Source organism: Prinia subflava, chromosome 12 (genome assembly GCF_021018805.1).
Source record: "Prinia subflava isolate CZ2003 ecotype Zambia chromosome 12, Cam_Psub_1.2, whole genome shotgun sequence".
In the NCBI taxonomy this organism is placed as follows: domain Eukaryota; kingdom Metazoa; phylum Chordata; class Aves; order Passeriformes; family Cisticolidae; genus Prinia; species Prinia subflava.
In genome coordinates, this window is record NC_086258.1 from 19551660 (window position 1) to 19571964 (window position 20305).

Consider the following 20305-nt stretch of genomic DNA (forward strand, 5'->3'; position numbering starts at 1 on the left):
TGGGGAAACATGAAAATATCTATGCCTTGGTAGCTGCCTCAGGAAGATGGATGGGTGCTTATGGTCTCTGCTACTTTCTTGGTAACTTTTAAGACTGGTGAGCCTAACCATGGCACAAGATTTCCTGTGAAAACTCAGTGTTAAATGTGTAACTAAAACACTCTCCACCCCCGTCTATGGGTTTTTCCTTCCTGTCTGTCTTCTGGGTAGATAGTATCATCTAAGACAAACTTCTCGTGCCTTATGTAATGGCATTTTAAAAGGGGATTTGTTAGGCTTTTCCTTATCAATAACAGCCTCTGTTATCCTGACAGAGGAAAGCGCCCAAACGGACAAACAGAAAGAACCGTGTGGATCACAGCTTTTGAAAAGAGAACAGGTGGACGTCAGGAACAAAACCAAGTGTGCCACGAACTTCTGCTGATCAGAACACTTCGATGAAATAGGCGCAGGAGTGAAACAATACGAAAGAACCGGCTGAGTAAAGGATGCTATTGTGGCTGGAAGGAGTCTGGAAAACTTCCTAAAGGCCAGAATTTAAAAATAAACCTTTACGCGGAGTATGAAGCTGCAGCTACCCCAAGCGCACCCACGGCTGCCGGGCACCCCCCGGGCGGCTCCGGGGGATGCTCGGTGGCGCTGCGAGCGGAGCCTGTCCCGGGAGAAGCCCCGCCGGTGCGCTGAGCTGCCAACACGTGTTTGTGTCTGGGCAATTGTGCCAACAACCGCCTTTTGTGTCTCCTTTTCTAATTTCCTCTCCCTCCTAAGCCGCTGGGTAATGCTCCGGCGAGCTGCGGGCAATAGGGCCGCAGGGCTGCGGGACCGCCGCGGGCTCTGCCTCGGGCCTCCCCCCTCGTGGCGGGCAGCCCCCAGCCGAGGTGGGGACCTCCGGCCGCGCTCCCCGGCGGGCCACAGCCCGGCCCTGCCCCGCCGCCCGGCCCGTACTCACCCGCCGTGCCGGGCGCTGCCGGCGGGGCCGCTCGCCCGCCGCGCCGCCGGGGCCGCCATCTCGGTCACTGGCAGGCGGGAGGCCACGGCGCCGGGGGCCCGCGGGGGCGCTTCGGGGCCGCCACAAGAAGCCGCTCTCTGATTGGTGCGAGCCCGCGCGGCCGCCCGCATGGCGCGCTCTGATTGGCTGCGCCGGGGTGGCGCGCGAAGCCAGGCGCCCGCCCTGGCGGCGGGTCCGGGCCGGTCGTGAGGGGAGGCCCAGGGGGAAAGGGCGCTGCTGAGGGGAGAGGGCGGCAGGAGGAGCGGAGACCCAGGGGAAGGGTCACCCCAAGGCTGCTGGGGAGATGTCATGGGAACAGTGGTGAGGGGCAGTGAAGCGACTCTGGGGTGAAGGGAACGGTGGAGGGCATGGAGAGGGCCCGAGAACGGTCCGTGGCCCGAGGTCCATGCCCTCTTCAATGGCAGGCCGTGGTGGGTGCCCCAGGGAAGGGGGTGAGAGAGAAGGTGAATCCCTTTTGCGGGGCTGTGCCGCAACAGGAGGAGGTGACACCTGCAAGAGGAGGGTGACACCTGCAGATCTCCCTCTGAAAAGCCACTTTTGCCGTAGAGAACCAGCAGATTGGCAGTCTCGGGAGCCATGAGGTGAAGGCAGACGCAGGGTGCCAGGTGCACAGGAAACCATGGCAGGGACAAGCACACAAACCTACCCAGGCGGTAATCTTAACATGAAATCTAAGCCTCTGAATCTGCAAAGGAAGCCAGAGGTGTGATAGAGAGATGCCCTGCTGCTGTGCCTCTGCCTGCAGACATTTGGGGCTTGACATCTGAATTCGTAGTAAATTGGGTAAATTGAAAATGTATGTCCATCGATTTTTGTCCATCTCCTTTGCTGTTCCTGTAATTCATTGCAGAGCTTGTGTTATCTGGAATTGCGATGTGGCAGTTCCCATGTGCGCTATTTTGTTACAAAACTCTTGCTAAACTACAAATGCTAAAAGCTGGTGCAGTTGTTTGCAATTTTGTACAAAGACCTTAAACTCTGCATTGTTCTCCCTGCAGATGCAGTTTAGGATAAGAATGTAGCATTTGGGGAGCATTCTCCAAACTCTTCTGAGACAGTTTACAGTGTCTGGATACACACAGTGCACGATTCTACAGGTGTGATTTCAGCTCTTTTAAATAAATTTAAATTTTAGTGAGGAGAATCAAGGCCACAGAATTCCTGGATTTTCTGACCTTTTTACTCAGAAGAGTTCCCTAGAATCAGTTGACAAAAACCCCCGCAACACCTGAGTGATGCTGGAAGTGGTTTTGGTGACTTAGAAGGAAACAAAATGGCAGATACGGGGAATTTATGGTGTAATTTAGAGATGACACAAGGAAGGGAAAGGAGATAAATATCGTATTTCAATTGCAATAACACAAAATCATGAATTGTGCTTAGTGCTGCACAAGCATCTCATTAGTTCCTCTTTAGATTGTTCTACCCCAACAAAATCTACTTATTTAGTCAAAGGTTGTAATTAAAAGGTCAGAGTAAAGATGTATCTTGAACAGAGATCTGGAATCTGGGTTATTTTGCCTCTGACACGGATTCCCTGCGGATCTGAAACAAGTCCCTAATAAACCCTGTGTTCACTGAGGAGTGCACTGTGTGTGGGATTTCTGTCAGTGAAATGTGCACTTACAGGGGCTGGCAGGCTGCACCTTTAACCTGTTGGTGCCTTTACTTCCTCCTTGGTAAACCTCATCTAACTTCTCACCTCAGGGACCTCGTGCTTGCAGAGTGCTGAGAATAAATGAAAAACATCAAAATGCCTCATTACAGGGAGGTTGGAGGCCCAGAAACACCCTTGAATTGCCACTGTTGTTACAGATTCAGAAACAGCACAGGTGTCCAGAGAGCACTTTCCCATGTATTTTAGGAATGGGTGACAAAGGGAAACTTGAGACCTTTTTAAAGGTCTTTTTAAAGGGCCTTTGCTGTAAAGGCCTGGTCTACAGACAGCACTCAAGTCATCCTCCTCTCTATTTTTTAATACTGCGGAATTGTGAACGAATGGTAAACAAGATAATGTTAGTTCTGGATGTTTAGAGCAATGTCATATTTCGGTATGGAGAAAACCACGAATCAGTCAATTTTACCTGCAAATTAAGATCATTTCCCATACTTCCTTCTAAGCAGTTATCAAAACTATTCCTTGAGTGCTTTTTTTCTCCACATCTTTCTATTTCTTGTGGTTGTTAAACTACATAAAGGTCTCCTATATTATTTTGGTGGGAAGTGAGCTTACAGAACTGCAACAATCTCTGCAGGCAGTCTGCAAAAGCTTCATTTCATCCCCTTTTCAGCGCAGGGATCTGCTGCTTCCCCCTGGGGCCACAGCAGATGGGCAGGGGCAGGGCTGGGGCTGCCCTGAGCTCCCGCCTGGAACAGCCTGTGGAGGATCCACGGGAACTATTTGACCTCCCCGTGTGTGCCTTTCACTCACTCCTCACCACGGTGGCTGCTGCGGGCAGAGCAGACATGAGAATTTCAGTAGGACCACTTTAAAGCAGGTATTGTATGCAAAAAAAAACCCAAACCTTTCTTTGCTGTTTTTTTTTAAGCTCTCTGACAAAGTGAAGTTACATTTTAATCAGTATTTGACAAGTAGAGTTTCTGAACAGTAGTGCAAAATAATTTAAATATAATTAAATCAGTGAGGAAATTTTGTATTGTTTAGAACAGGCAGTTGCTGTTTGTATTATTCCCCCACCCCTTTGCATATTTCGTGACAGATGCTAAGAAATACTTCTAATGTGTGTAGTGGAAAAAGGAATTGAAAGAGGAAGATTGATACAAAAACCATCTGAGTCTTAAAAATTAAAAGGAGTAGTTGAGTTGAGCACCCCCTTTAACAAAGCTGAAGTGAAAATAGTATTTCATTTTAGCTGAATTACATTACTTCCCAGCTCCTGTGTATTGTTTAATAAATAAGGGATTTGTACATAATGCAATGTCTAATTATAAAAAAAAGTGATATATTTCTCAAAAGAGGGAGATTCTGCCCTTTCATAATAAGCAGCATCTGCTTTGTTTTTCTCCAGACTGAGAGGTAATTGAAGTGACAATTCCAGGCTGTCCTGAAAATGACAGATGACTGCATTGGGAGCAGGAAGAAAGCAGAAGTGCTTTTGTACTAAAGAAAGGGAGATGGCACACTCGAGTTGGGTCTGGTTCTCTTTCACAGATCTCCCTCAGAGCTTAAGCAGCTCTGGGTGACCCCAGCCAGCTGATTTTAGTGTTTAATTTCTTAATGTCAGTGACAGCTATTGCAGGTCCCAGCTAGAACAGTCTTTCCTACACAGTCAGTGGTGTAAATCTTGTCATTTCTTCTTTGTGAGCATAGAAACACAGGTGCTATGGAAAGGAATGTGCTTGAGTGTAAGACTCTGGGGTGGTTTTGGTTTGGACCTTTTTTCTTTTGAGCCCAAGTTTTCTTGTCTCCTGGTCTGTGACAGTCAGAACAGCCCGTTTGTCTCACATGGTGATTAAACTGCTTCAGCAGCGCTCTTGAGATCTGTAATGAGTAAAATTGTGAAGCTGCTCTGGCAGATCAGCTGTTCTGCCTGGGTCACAAGAACCAACAATTATTGACTGCACTTGGCCAGATCTACAGACACAGATGTGATAACAGTTCAGGATTGTGTGAGGAGTCAGGGCAGAGCATTGGGAGGGTTTCAGCTGGCTGAGTCAAAAACTACCAATTCTGTTCCTAATGCTGCTGAACACTGGCAATAGGTTATTGTATGGCTTTGGGCAAGCTTTCTATGCCTCTGTTTCCCTGTTTGCAGAATATGGATAGCTATATATTTCTATATGTACACATCTATTATCTGTTATACTTCTATCTCTTTGATATTGTTGCCTTTAGCACTAACCTAAAGCTGTAAATCAAAATGAGACCAACTCACCAACATACAGCAAAGTAGTTACCCAATTCATTCCTTACCCTGCTCTCTAAAGAACAGACACAGGAAACACATTTGGACAGGGTTTTTCCCTTAGCTTTTCTGTCTGATTCCCTAATTAGTCCTGTCACACAGTGTTCCAAATATGGGCATGTGGGGAAATCCTATAGACCAGAAACCTAAATCTTGAATTAAGGCTTTATAGAAACTCTAGTTATAGCAGTTAAGTCTTGTAGACTTCCCTCCCAGGTGTCCATTTTAATATGAGCTGACAAAGGAAGTGAATTTGTTGTCAGTTCTGTCTGTATGTGGTGCCTGCAGTTTTGTTCCAGTCTGTGGTCTGACAATAGACCAGAACCTCAGTGTTAGCTTTTCTCAGCATCTTCCTAGAGCAGCTTATATTTGTTGCTCTGTGGTTGCATCAGGCATGTTTGAAGCAACTTTGTTCCAAGACAGACCCAAATATGTAGTAAATGGAATAGTTTGGGATTTTATGGCTAATGTCCCTGGTTTGATTACCACACTGAGGCTAACATGGGTTGATGTGGGAAGAAAAAGGCAAGAAGGTAATATTAATGCAATAAATCTCAGCAGCCCCATTCCCGGCATTCCCCATTCCCTCCATGCTGTGCCTACATTCCTGTCGTTCCCCCCGTGCCACACCCACCGTAACCCTGCACATCTAAGCAGAGGTTATATCCAGGCAGTGCCCTCACAGCTGTCAGAACAGTCCTGTGGCAGGAAATTTTCAGCTTGGAAGAAAATTGATCGGGGCCTGTCTACATCTAGTCCACATTCCCTGTGGCAGAATGTCTGATTTCCCATGGGAGCCAGCTTTGTGTCCTGCTTCATACACACAACACACAGAGTGTTACCCTGGACAAACTGCAGCAGCACAATGCAGAATCACAGCATGGAATTTTGAACATCTTCACATGTGCTGAGCCAGTCAGGGGTTTGCTTTAAAAAAAAAAGCCACTACAATTCTTTGAAAGCAGGAAATGCGTCAGAGGAAGAAAGGTGCATGTTACAAATGTATTTCATTACAATTATTGTGCCAGATGCCTTTAAAAAAATTGCAACAAACACACAGTTCCTTAAATTGTCAGTAGTGTATTGTAGTTCATGATGATGACAGATCCTCATGTCTGAGGAGAACAGAATTAGGAACATGCCATTAATGCAACTATTCCAAGCAGCAATTTTAAACCTTTAGTGGCTGCTTGACCCATTTTATCAAATATTCCTCTGATCTATTGATAGCAAACCCCATACATTTATTTCCCCAGACTGCTCTGAGAAGTTTGAAAAGGTATCCAAAAGAAATGTCAGACACAAGGATTTTTCTTACCTTCTTAAAATACTCAGAGCTAATTTTGGATTATATTTTATCATCATCAACTGTCACAGAAAATTCAAGCTATTCCTAGACTCAAAAAAAAAAAAAAAAAAAAGAAATTGAACCTTTAGCAAAACAATGTCTGTGTTGCCTTTTTCACCCTTGCCCACAGCTATGTCAGGATTTTGGCTTTTGCTGTAGCAAAGCTGCACAGTATTGCACAATAAATTGTGTGTTTTTATAAAGTATTAACTTGTTTGCAAGCTGGGGGCACATTCTACGTGGATTGGTTTGCAAAAGAAGACATCTCAGCAGCTCCTCAGTCAAGAATATCTTTCTATAATGCTCTAATCTCTGCTATTTCTGAAATTTGTTGCTTGTTTGATTTTCTAGGACTGCCCTTTTACAGTCAGGCAGCTGCAGCCCCATAAAGTAGCTGTCATTCAACTGGCAGCTGTTGGCCATAGCTGTCTTTTCAAGTCCAGCTAAAAGTAGCTCCTACAACTTCTTTGGATGTTCTTTAACTTACAGAAACTTACTATGAACTTCTGAATCCCCATCCTGAGGGCATACATGAAAACAGAGATTCTGTAGGACTGTTCTAGGAACAACTACTGGGAACTTGAGGGATCTTGGAATCTAACTCTGATATCATCAGTCTCGGTGTCACTTCTAAATGAATCATTTCTGCATCCTCAGAAAGAATGTCTGAAACAGTTGTAACATCTCAATTCCTAAAGCTCCTTTTCTCCACCCTTTCCAATGTTTTGAATGAAGTATGGGAAGAACTCACATCTTCTCCCAATACCCAAATCTGGGAATAAGTTAAAACCCCTTAAGGACAATGTTGTTAGCATGAGAAAATGAACTTGCTGAGGGTTTAAAGCACAAATTTCATCCAATCTTTATCAACTGCTTAAGCATTTATAATAAGAATGTTAGCAGGCAATGTTTGCAGAACACGATTTGTAACCCAGATTGTCTGAGGCTGTGGTAAATATTCTGATGGTGCTCTGGTCTTGTATGGATGTAACCATAACCCCCTGGCAGAGTCCAGCTGGGGAGAGCAACCAGTCATGGTTTATTTTTTAAAAAAGGGTTTAATCTGAGGCTGAAAATGTGCATCTCTGTCATAAAACAAAGTAGCAGTTACCTGTGCCTAAATTGCAGACTTTGGTCCACAATAATCCTGAATTTACATGAGCCCAGCTGTGAGCTCTGCAGGTGATGTCTGGACACTGTGGTTGTGCTGTGCTCTGACTGCCCACTTCCAGTCCTGGTGTCTTTCTGAAGGTGGGGGAGGAGGGAGGGATAAAAGTAACCTTGTAGTAACTCCTCCCTTCATGGGGTGCGAGTACAGTCCTAGGAAGCCTCTTGTTCAGAAACCACCTTTCCCCTCTAAAGCCAGAGGAAAGCTTTTTTATTTATGCCTCTATCAAAGGACTGAGGCCTGATGTTTACCTGAGCAACTGCTTTACAGTATAATTAAGAGTATTTTCAAGCTAAAAGAATGTCAGGAGGGTCATCCATGCAAACCCTGACATTAGTTGCCCATGCAATCTGAATTTTGGCCTCTGTGGATGCTGTAATTGCCAGGTGTGATTAAACTGTTTGTTCCTAAACTCGGGTGCCTTAATCACTGCTCAGGAGAGACAGCAGTTGTCAAATATTTGCTCACCAGGTGCGTTCTTTGCTCTGAGCTCGGTGAGCAGCTTTGCACCCCTCGGTGTCTGCTCAAACACTGCCTGGACAAGCTGACAGTGTATCGGTGTGTCTCTGGTAGTCAGAGAACCTCTACATCAATCCCTTCCTGCTGGCTCCATGGTGTGCTAGATGGCCCTGTCTTACAGGCAAGTGGAGACACTGCCAAATTAGGCAAGTATTTTGCACAAAGCCGGCGTGGTTTCTCCTCCAGAAACCGGCACTCAGGGCCTCCTCCCAGGGTGTTAATAGAGCCTCGACAGCAGAATCACAAAATCAGTTTGGTTGGAAAAGACCTCAGAGACCAGCGAGGCCAACCTGTGATCCAACACCAGGATGTCAACCTGACCATGCCACCGAGTGCCACATTCAGTCTGTCCTTAAACATCTGCAGGGACAGTGCCCCCGCCACCTCCTGGGCAGCCCGCTGCAGTGATTAATAACCATTTCACTGGAATAATTTTTCCTCATGTACAACAGGAACCTCCCTGGCACAGCTTTCACTATGCCCTCTTGTCCTATGGCTAGTTGCCTGGAAGAGCCTGACCCCCGCCTGGCTACACCCTCCTTTCAGGTACATCGCAGGCCCGTGCTGTGGCTGCTGCGCTGCCCGGGTGCTGCCGCTGCCCGGGTGCTGCCGCCGCCCTCCCGCTCCGCGCTCGCTGCCACGCGAACCCCGCGGCTCCCGGGGCGGACACCCGGCACCGCACCGGGGCAGGTCGGGCCGGCACTGCGCATGCGCGGACCGTGCCCGCTCTCCCGACGGGGTGGGCAGCGGGCAGGCGCCGCTCCCGCGGAGCGCTCTGACAGGGTGGCTCTCGCGAGAGTTGCTGCGGGAGCTGCGGCGCGGCGGGCGGGGGGCCGGGCCGGAGCGGCGGCTGAGGCGGCGCTGGAGCGGCGGCCGGGCCGGGCCGCGCGGGGCCGGGCAGGCGGCGGGAGCGCCCAGCGCTGCGCGGTGAGTCCGTGCGTGTGGAGGGCCGCCGGCTCCCCTCAGCCGCCCCCACCGCGGGTCGTGCCGGGGCGGGGGGCGGGGAGCGGGGAGGGCACGCGTTGAGCCCCCGGTGCCGCGGCCTGGGCCCCGCGGTATTCCGCTCTTCCCACTGCGCTCCGCAGGACTCGCCTCGGCGCCGGCCCCGTGTCTCGCCGGCGCTGGGCGGCGGGGTGGAGGGCATGCGGGCTCTGCCGGTGGGCGGGGGGGCTGGTTGGAATAAGCTCTGGGCTCTAGAGGCGTCATCTGCTCGGCGAGATTCCCGGCTCACGTACCGGGAACACCGGGCGGGGGGTGCTTTCCTCCCTGCCCTACGGCTGGGGAGTGCTGGCTGGTCGTGGTTCGTGGGGCTTATCTTTTGTATTCCCCAAAAAGAGTTCCATAACTTCAGGCCGCTTCCGGAGGTTAAAAGGCTGCGAGTACCCTGTAGGCAGGATAACATCCCTGCCGCACTGGCTCCAAACACCTTTGGGGTCACGCTTCAAACGCGAGTTTCTGTGGTGGGGAAGGACGTTTTTCTCTTGGCCTCTTCCTTCTCTTCTGAACTTCCTGCTTGAGAACCAGTGCTGGTTTTGTGGGATAAGGTTTGACTTGCCAATATAGTTTCAAATAATCTGTAGAAGACAAGGATGCAGCCTTGTTAACTCCCACAACATCTGACTCAGACACCTCTTTTATAACCTACAGTGAAAACTGTAGCACAGTTAGTAACTGCAAGAGCAATTCACAGATACAGTGCTTAGGGAAGTTAATTCTTTGTTTCAAAAATTATTGAATGCCTGGGGTCAAGGGACAAAATCTGAAGGACCACAGATGGTTAATCGATCTTCAGACATGGTGTTGTTTGTAATCCATTTCTGTGCAAACTTTGGATATTGAGAATTTGTGCCACAAAAAGACCTTTCAGTTACCATCTCTTATTAGGTTGATTGTCATGCAGTATTCGGATTTTTTCATAATACCAACTAGGCTTGTAACATTTAAAGCAGTTTTAGACAGTTTAAAAAAAAAAAAAAAGACCTGCCAGTAAATAAATTCTGGCAGAGGTGACGTTTTCTGTTGCCTGATAAAATGTTTTGATCTGATAAGTATTATCTGTGCTTTGTGCTGTAGCTTAGTTTTGTAAGTGATATCTTGAGTTGTCTGGTGCTGAAGGAAGTTGAATCACTTTACACTGGTAGATCAGGGGGATCATTTGTGATCCTGAATGTTCTGGAGTTGACATGTTGATAATATAATTTATATTTTACTTTGTTCCTTTATTATGTTATACTTCCTTATTTGGGTAATTTGAATTAGTGTTCTGCCCTTATAGTTTTTACTTTCTATTCTTTTGTCTAGAGCCTGACACTTGCATTTCTGCATGTCTTCCAGATGATGTATGCACACATTTTTCCTTCTACCACCCTCAGTAATGTTTTGTCCTAAAACAGCTGAGGAAGTTTAGGATCTGATTCTTTCCAAAATCTCCCAGTGAATCTATCTTGTCTCTCTTTGGCTTTTCTAAACTGTCTGTTGTTCTATTCCTGCCTGTATCACTCTCCAGAAGGGCAGTAAAACAGTGAAAAGAGAACAATGAGGAAGCTCTCTTTTGTTTAAAAACCATGCTGTCTCTAAGAGTAATGTAAAAAGCTCACCTTTGCCAGTGTGCTTTGTGAAATATCTGTTGAAGTGAGCATGAGAATTGTTTCCTCTTGGCCCCAACAGGGAGGTTTGTATTTATAATCACTGTTATTCCATTCTGAGCTGCAGCACCACTGCTAATGAGCATTTACTGTTGGCTGCATCTGCTGCCTTTTCTTCCCCTCACCCCTCCCAGCATTTTTAAGAGCAAAGGAAGTCTTACCCCAGGTCACAGTAAGGTGAGAAACACTGATATTTTGAGCATAGTCATTTCTCTAGCAAGATCATCTGATAATCTTTGTAATACGTAATCATTGTATTAATATATTGACTTATTTATTCATACCAGTCTTACCCCATTTGCAGTCTGTGCACTGGGCTCACTGCAGTACCGTGTCCTGTTCCCTGCTCTCTGGCTGAAGCAGATACAGCTGTGCTTCTATTTCCCCCTCATGCACTTGGTTTGTTCATATTTTAATAACAGCATGGCTAAATGTGTGTAAGAACTTATTTAATAAGATTGTGAGCAGCAAATGCTTCCTTAAGGGGCTTTAAAGGAATTATGCCTTGCCTTTACCTTTACTGACATTTGCTGTGTGAGTATCATGGTTTAATATTTTTAAAGCTTGTCCCTGTTTTGGATGTAACTTTAGTGCCTGAACTTCAACTGCACTTTTGTCTAAAGTCAGGAAGGTTAAAGTTTTGTTAACATTGTTACCTGGAATCATCACTCCTTTGTGTGATGACAGTATATCTGATGGTGGTAGTAATACTAATGAATGTTTAAAGACTATTGCATGATGAATCTCTTTCATCTTGAATTGTGCTGGAAAATTTCCCGACATTGTGCTGTTACTAAGCTCAGGGAAATGCCAGTATAGTTCTTGGAAATGCTGCATCAGTTTCTCTAAGAAGGTATTAACAACTTCAGTTAAAAAAGTGGTTCTTAGCTGGTAATGGAGTACTGGGTAGCAATACTTGTGTGACCCCAGAAAAGGAATATTTATAAGTTGAGGTAGTTTCTTTATTTAAATATATCTCAAGCCTTTAGTGTATACTTTAAGTTGTGCAACTTCATGTTTCGTTCTTAGGTTTGGAAGTTGGGTTTTTCAAGCTATGCTCCCTTGGCTGAAGGTGTTTGTCTTCACACGTGGCGTGGTGGTGTTAGAAACACCCCAAGGTTGCCAGTAATGTTTCAGAAGCACCAGAAATAGATGATGTTTACCATGAAAGATACAGGACAGGTAGCCAGCAAGCACTGAGCAGTTTGCATTTTCCATTGCTTCATAGACTGTCATTCATGTTGCCCTTTAATGGTGCTTATAATAGCAGAAAATTATCAGTACCATCAGTTGACAAACCCCAAGAGGCCAGGTTGGAAACGTGTGGAGATAGTGAACACAACACAGTAGAAGCAGCAAAGAGAAAATACTTTGGTGAAGGGAAGTAGTTGTTGCTGTTTGATGAGTGCTGGTGTGACGTGGAAGAGTCACATCAGAAAGAAGGTTTTTTATCAGCCCTGAGATTAAAATGAAGTTTTTCATAATTACCAAAATGTAGTTGTGATGATCCACTTCATGGATTTCATCGTGTGTTGGTTGAAGCCTGGATCCAGTCCATTGATTTCCATCAGTCTTGGTAGCTCAAGGAGATTGTTCTACTGGGATCTTTGTGACAGGCGATTGTTTTCAGCCATGCTGACATTTCAGCAGTGCTGTGTAGGACCAGAGAAATCCCAAAGCTTGCTCCATGTAGGGACCCTGCTAATCTGGTCTTTTTCTGATCAAGGTGAATCCTGTAAATACCTCCTCTCATTCTGCCAGATTCCTCTGGTAGAATCTCAGTTCTGGTGTTGCCTCGAGCTTGATTATTCCCTACAGGGTCGGGCAAACATGGGGCTGATGGAATATAAGCATGTGAATTGCTGAACTACATTTCTGTAAGGCAGGTTTTTCTCTGAAATGAGAAATCAGTGTTGCCATCTGCTGCCTTTGCATGCAGCAGGGCTCTTTCTGGGCCACAACCACAGAGCCTGAATTAGCAGATGCGTGGGTTCACCAGTGTTTTTCAGATCTCTTCTGTCTTGAGTTGTCATTGACAAGTGCTAGCTCTCTGTTAGCTCTTCAAGGTGGGTTTTAACTTATAGATTGTCTTACTTGTGTTTTGGTGGTTTTTTCTGATTATTTACCTTCTCTGCTATCAAGTGTAGTTGGAGTTATAGTAAATCACTCCTATTCAAACCTGAGAGCAGGATTTAAGTAATTTCAGTGGTTTCAGTGTGTATGTATGATTTGCTAGGTTTGATTTAATGTGCTCTGTGAGCCTGTAAGAGATACAAACTTGCTGATTGTCACACTGAATTTCAAAGATGTTTTAACATGTTCTGCTGCTCAAAGCACTGTAATTTAGGATGGTTGCTTTTACTTAGAGTCAGCCCAAACTTTTGTTTCCGTGTCATATTATTTGAGGACACTTTCTGATAAGCATTTCCATTCCAAAAACCCAGTCGCAGCCTCTGCTTTGCCTAGCTTGTATTTAAATCGAGACGAGCTGTATGAATGGCAGGATCCAAACCATGGCTGTGGGCATCTCCACACGGGTCTTTCCCGGGGCAGCCGGTGGGGAGCGGAGCGCATCCCCTCTCCTGCCGCGGGCTGTGCCGGTCCCGCGGTGCCGAGCCCGGGGCTCTCCTCCCGGGCCCTCGGGGGGCCGGCCGGCCCCGTCCTGTCCCCGTTACATCGCTGTAATTACCGGAGCGAGGAGCGGGAGAGGTTCCCGGGAGAGGCGGGAGCGGGGAGGGCCCGCCCGGCAGGGCTCCGCCGCGGGCAGCGGGACGCTGCGAGCCCCGGGCCAGGAGCGGCGGTGGCTCCCGGCGGGCCGGTGGCGGTGCCGCTCCCGCCCCCGGAGCGCCGGGGCGGTCATTGGCCGCGGGACGCGTCACTCGGGCGAGCCGGGCCCGGGCGAGCGGCGGCGGGAGGAAGCGGCGGCCGCGCTGCGCCGGGCGGAGGGAGCGGCGCTGGGCGCGGCCCCGGCCATCGATCCGTTCCACTTCCCCTAATGGCCCGTCTCTTCCTCCTCCTCCCCCTCCCCTAGGGCGGATCGTCCCCCGGCCTCCCTGTATGTGAGAGACGGGGCCGGCGACTCGCACGGAGCCGGGAGCCGCCGCCGCGGGAGGAGCGGAGGCTTCGGGGAGCGCTTCCTGCCCACCGCCCGCACCGCCGGGCGCGGCAGCCCCAGCATGGAAGCCATCGCCAAGTACGACTTCAAAGCCACCGCGGATGACGAGCTGAGCTTCAAACGGGGGGATATCCTTAAGGTAAGTGCAGGGCTCGAGTCCGGAGTTCCCTCTTTACCCCTGGGCTGTTCCGTTTCTCTCCGAGTCTCTTCCTGTCTGTCTGACCTGACCCTCTTTTGGGTCCTCAGAGAATGCCAGAAGAATCTCCTTTTAATACGGAGCCTCAAGATCTTCTAAATCCCAGTCACACCTCTCTGAGAGCAGGAGAGGCTGTTTTGTTTCAGTATTAAGCATGTATCCCAAAGTCTCTGAATTCTCTCTTCTGAGATTGGAATATTTGAAAACTTAGTCATAAACACGGCAGCAAATAAGCAGAAGTACAAGATAAAGGGGATTTCAGTGTAGAGATTGTGAGAGGAAGCCCCATAAAGTAATCAAGATCAATTTGGTATGCCTTTTCTTTGCCTCCTGCCAAGGGTTCTAGTATCAAAGAACAGTGATTGGATTATTTCTCAGTAGATAATCTTTTAGCATCAGTCTGTCAAATATTGAAGCTGAGTTTTATCTTCAGCCCTGATGAACTGGAGTGATAAACTTGTGGCTGAATAGATAATGAATCTGTGCAGATGTCAGTGAATGTTGAATTGCATTGGAGGAATTTTGGTCTATAGTTCTTTCAATATATCAAAGGCTTTTTGGGCTTCATCTTGGCTGTATTGCAGGAATTTGAAAAAACAGTTGAGTTTCTACAACTGTAATAAAACTGGACACACAGAACAAGCCCAAAATTTTATTTTGTGGGGGAGTAAAATACAAAAATCCTTAGTGATTTGGCCTCAGTGAAGCAGAGCTCAGAGCTTTGTTGCTTCCAAGTAATAAGAGCCATATTGTAAAATGCTTTAGTAGAATTCATTCATAGTCACTATTTCTCCATAAAGGTGGGCTTTACCTTCCTAGTGTGATATATTTGATGTTAAGGTGTTTTTAAGCTGCTTTTTTTCTGAAATGCTTGGAGTAGAAGCAGTTTGGAGAGGTGCTTTTCCTGCAGATGTAAGGCTGTTACTGTGTGTGTGCTGACAAATCAAGTCCTGCAGACCTCAGTGGGATTACTCATCTACTCATCTGTTCATTTTTGCCAGGGAAGGGCTTGATTTTAACTACTATTTTAAAATAAGCTGGAAAAAATAATCTTTATGTGTAAACCTAATATGTGTCTTTTATAGCTGATATTGCAACTGTGGCTTTGTTAAAAGTGTGAGGCAATAAACAGATAAAGGTTGCTAAAGCATATAGTGCTTTGAGATTTTAAGTTATAAAATGATTGCATCTGTGTATGTCCTACACATCCCTGCCCCATAATTGGCCTAAAAGCTCCTGTTAGACCTGTACACCTCAGTGACACTCTGTGTGTAAATTACCAGGATATTTCCTAGGGCTATTTTTAAATGTTTGAGACTGTCAGAATTTTGGAAACCTTTTTTGATAACCTTGCTTTTTTTTTTTTTTTAACGTGAGCTGTATTCTTCTATTTTGGGTTACAACTAGCTGCCCTCAACTTTTATAGTGTCTTTGAAGTAGAGCATAGCTGAAATCAGCTTGTAGAAAATGCTGAAGGAAAAATGAAGTGTAATGAAATATAGTTTATTATAAAGTATATTCTCAGCTATTTTCATTTAGTTTGGGGTAGAAGTTTGGTTAAGTACATGAAAAAATATAATAAAATTTTCATTTGTTTAAAAATGTGTTCTTCTCCAAGAAGTAAAGGAAAAGTCCTTTTTTTAGTGTTTTTAAAGTTTAGTCTGTGTTAAAGTCTTGCATCTGTGCACAGTGGCTGATAGGAAGATGTTCTTGAGTCCTGTCTACTTGATATCATCCCACAGATACAAATTTTGTCACACAAATAGAAACATGTGTATGCTGTTACACTGCATTAATAATTATACTTTTCGTAGAACACAAAGAAGAATTTTCCTACTTTACCCAAAATCTAGGCTGAACAAAGCATTTATGAACAATTCTTCAATCTGTATTGCCTTTCTTTTCAGCTCATATTCATATGGAAATGCTCACAAATTTTACATGTTTACCTCATTGATGTATAAACTGAGACATAGGAATGGTAAATTGCTCAAGATTATCACTAAAGTTAATGCAAGCATCACGAGTTTCAGGAACCCTTCAGCACATAGTTAAACTGAGTTCTGTGCAGTGTGATTCACTGTGTAAAACTGGCGAATTTCAGACAAATAAATCCTAACAAGTTAGAACTGTTCCAGTTTACCCAAACTGACAAACTTCTCTGGCGTTTTGATGCTTTGAAAAATCTGTTTCATTTCAGATGTGTTTGAGTTTGTGGAAAGTAATTTCCACCCAAAATGCTAGATCTGTTTGTTAGGGCTCTGCTCATGACTGAGAAATTTTACAGTCTCCAAGTCATGTGCCCTGTGTGATGTGTCTCATTACCCAGGTCAGTCCTCCTGTCCTCAAAGGAGCTGGGAAGAGGAACAAACTTGTGACATTTGAGTGCACCTGCACCCTGTGCTCTTCAGTGTCCCTTGCTGAGGGCCGTGTGTCACTTCACATGTAGTGAGGCCTTTTAGCGCTGAGACACCTTGGTGATGCACTCCAGAGAACCACACCAGCCTGACAGCCATTTAAGGGTAGCAGAGGATTGATTTATAGCAAAAAGTGGCACACAAGGCAAGAACAAAATCTCCAGCAGTTTTATTTGCAGTCCTTGGAAGTCCACGTTTCTCCCTGTGGGGAGAGCAGGCAGAGATGCCCAGTGTGGCTGCTCTGACCTCAGCAGATAACTTGCCTATGATGTCATGTGCCATTACTGCTGCCTACCCACAGATTCAGGACCTGATTGAACAGCACTTGAACTGGAGCCATTAAGCTGGTTGTTAGTAATCTTGTGGCTGGTTTCCAAAAGTGAGTGAAGATAGTTGACCTTTGGCTTGCAATTGTAAAACAGCTGAGTGAAGAGGAAAAGTGCTTGGCCTTTTTCTTTTTTTTTTGTGGGCACTGTGTGGTAAAAGCTGCTTATATGGCTTCTATAACCCTAGCAGTACAGCAGGTCCCCTACCCTTCTGTGCAGTGGTTCTGCAGTGTGTGGTGCTGCCTCTCAGGAGGTGTTCACTGACGCCTTTCTCTAAACTTCACACACTCTAACTGCTGCTTGCTGAGCCTTTTCTGAAGAAAGGCAAGATTGCTGCTTCCTTCTGTGTCTTCTGACAGTGCTGCAGCTCTCTAGCTTCCTGCTTTTCCTGTTGCTTCACAGGAACTTGTTGGTGACTGGGGTCCTACTGGGAGGGGCGAAGGTGGCCTGTCCTGCTACTTAAAAAAGTAAAGTTAAGGAAGCTGAGGGATTCCTCCTTGAAATCTTGAATTAGGGTTTTTGCACTTTGAACAGTTGACAGTTGTCCTGATGCCTTTATAGTCTTCACCTTTTTTTTTTTTTTCCTGTATATATTGAAGTTGGGAGGAGTTAAATTCAGTGTCTGTATTTGTTGCTCAGGTTTTATGTCCCCCAGAACTATTGGCCTTCATGCTAAATGGCAAATACCCAGATCTAAAGTGTACTAATACTTGCTGATGGTTTGGCAGGAACCAGGGGGAGAAGAGAGAAGAAAAATCGCTATTCTTTGTCATCTCATTGTAATTTCTTTTCTCTACTCCTCCTAAATCTGATCAGAAGTGTAAAGTTAATACCATGGTGCTCTGAGAACTGTTTCTGTGTGGTTAATGCAGGAGCACTAAGCATATTAATTAGTATCTTTGATGTTAGAATTGCTTTGTTTTTAAACTATAAACTGCTGCTCTATTTCCTCTTTCTCCTTCTGTCATAGGGTTGGGGCACAGTTGGAAAGTGTTCTTCTGAAGAAGTGAAAAAGTTCCTGTTCCCAGTAGATGTCAGCACAATCAATTCAGGGGTGCTTGGAGATTGTTTTTATTAATCAAATTGTTCAGGTGTTTTAAGTAGAAGGCCACCATCTTGAATTTTGAGGTTTTTGCTTTTGTGTGGTACACAAACCAGCTTCTTATGTGCTGAAAGAAGGATTTCCTTGGTAGGATTTTGATCACTTCACAATGTTGTTCAGCAAAGTCAAGATTATTTTTCTCATTCTGATCATACCCTTGACAGTCGCCACAGGTTATGTCCACAGGTGTGTGTGACCACACTTATTTTCTTTGCCAGCCCTTAAGAGGATTGAGTGTTTGCTAACAGTTGATGCTGAGGTGGCATTTTCAGTTCCTGCATGAAAGCCATTTTTCTGTGTCAGGAGAGAGTGGAACAGTTTCAAATAGAGGCAGGAAGATGATAAATGAGGGGAGCACTGTCTCCCTTCTGCTCATTGCCCTCCCTGCACTGGCTGTTACGTTGTGGTGTCTGTCCTAGAGAACAGAAATTCATGGCTTCCCCAAGAGACGTGCCAGTATTTTTCCTGGTTTGAGTGAAACTGTCTCCACATTCATCTTTACTTTCCCTTCTTTACACACTCCTCCATCATTTCCCATTTATTGTAGTGGGATGGACTCGGTGTGGTCTTGATGATGTCAATGTGTGAGAAACAATTTTCTGAATTAATGATTCAGCCAAACAGCAAGCACTATGTGCTTTGTAGTGAAATAGGTCAAATATTAGAACAGGTTGCCCAGAAAAGTTGTGGAATTCCCATCCTTGGAGATACCCAGACAGGTCCCTGAGTACTCTAACCTAATTAGACTTGCTTTGAGCAGGAGGGTGGATTGGGTGACTTCCAGAGGCCCTTCCAAGCTCCATTATTCTGTGGTTTAGCTGTGAGTGGCAGCCCTGCTGTGTGTGATGGTTGATTTGTAGAGGTGTGCTTCGGTCATGTTCCCTGGCTGGCGGCCTTGAATTAAGATGATAATTGCCATCAATATGTGATCAATGTTGCAGTCTAAGATGGCAAAGCTGTCGGAACATTACAGAGACATAAAACAAAGTACAGTTATCTGAAATGCAGCTGATTTGGCAGCCTGGCAGTTGGAGATCTGTATCACAAAGAGATGCTGCTATAAGGGGCTGCATTCTTCTGATCTGCCAGTGTTCAAGGTCTGGTTTGAGTGCAAACTTCTCAAATATTGTTACTCTTTACATATGAAAGTAATCTGAAGGTGGGTTATGTTCCATTAGACAACTTCTGTAGGCATCAGAAGGTGAAGTGTGTGGGAAGGAAATACCTAATCTTAACAAAGTGTTAATCTTAACAAAGTGTGTGTTCTGTGTTTGAAGGAGAGCTTGGACCTGCTTAGACCAGGTTGGTGTTGCTTTGATCTTGGTCTAAGCAACATTTCTTGCAGAAATACAGAAGGTATTTCTGTGCAGGGACATACATATGGAGTATTCCAGTCTGAAGTGTAAAGTGGCCTTTGCAAGCAAAGAGTAAACACATTCCACCTTAAATATGGCAGCTTTTTATTGAGAAGGGTTTTGTGATGATTATTTGAACTTGTCCCTGAAAGCAGAGAGAGGTGAGCTCCCTGAAGGCTGCAGGAGTTGTGAATGTTGAACAAACACTGGCTGTAGTTAGTGGTCAGCTCAGCTGCTTTGGTGACACTGCCCAGCGTGTGTTGCATTCTGTGAGAACCGGGGAAATGGTGCTAATTTGAAACTCAGCTGCCTTTGCCAGTTTGGTGGAGGAGCTGTTAAAGCCTCTCTGCAAGGTCCAGCTTGTGATGTGCCAGGCGTGACATTAGCACAGGCATAGCAGCAAATCACATTTTGGCTTGATGAATTATTTATCTGCTTTGTTCAACCTGCTTGTCAAACTGCAACTAACGTGATGTACTTTTGTTTTTATTTACTGGCAGCACAAAAATGCTGCCTCCCATCTTTGGTCAGGTGGTATTTCTGTTAACTATTGTGATGAGGGATTGTCTGAGAATTTCAGATCAGTAACATCTGTTATTCTTGGACATGCTGGGTGTTAATGAAATAACTTTGATTTAATTTATTGTTTTAAATTAAATGGTAAAAGCTTGATCACAGCTTGAGGGAAGAAAAGAAGGTTTATGAGTTTTAGTGGTATGTATTAAGGATTGGGAGTGTATTCATAGATTTCTAGCTCATGTGCAGAGCCCTGCTAATTGCTAGTGGAGGGATCCTGTTTGTACAGATATTCAGACTTTTCTGATTTCTCTCTACAATTAATAAGGATCCAACTAAGCAAGGGAAGATAAGAAATCCAGTTTTTCAGTGTAGAGCTCAGCCTAACAAGGAGTGAACTATATGACCCCTTGATAAAATCCCTTGTGCTTTAAAATTGCCTGGGGCTACATACCATAAATCAAATAGTAAAGCCTGAACTTCAGAAAAAAAAAGTGCTGGGCTAAACTAATCCTATTTTATGAAAATGTAAGAAAATTAGGCATTAGTGCCCTAACAACACAGGAGTAAATAAATCTTATAATCTCAAATTGAGCAAAAAGGGACTTTCTTTACAAAACTTGATTAATTTTACAGTAGAAATCTAATCTAGAAGAACTGCTA

General features: G+C 45.3%; 2 protein-coding genes across 3 annotated transcripts in view; one reads left to right on the forward strand and one right to left on the reverse strand.

Annotated features, from left to right (window-relative positions):
* TMEM94 (transmembrane protein 94) overlaps nucleotides 1-1098 on the reverse strand; it is a 50490-nt gene extending 49392 nt beyond the window's left edge. For both annotated transcript variants that reach the window (XM_063409704.1, XM_063409702.1), the window contains exon 1: nucleotides 950-1098. The gene's annotated coding sequence lies outside the window, so the exon portion shown is untranslated. The remainder of the gene's footprint in view (nucleotides 1-949) is intronic.
* Nucleotides 1099-8740: 7642 nt separating this feature from the next.
* Nucleotides 8741-20305, forward strand: part of GRB2 (growth factor receptor bound protein 2) — a 48966-nt gene continuing 37401 nt past the window's right edge. The window contains exons 1-2 of the mRNA XM_063409233.1: nucleotides 8741-8897; nucleotides 13647-13869. Coding sequence (XP_063265303.1) covers nucleotides 13792-13869 — 78 coding nt within the window. The 5' untranslated portion in view covers nucleotides 8741-8897; nucleotides 13647-13791. The remainder of the gene's footprint in view (nucleotides 8898-13646; nucleotides 13870-20305) is intronic.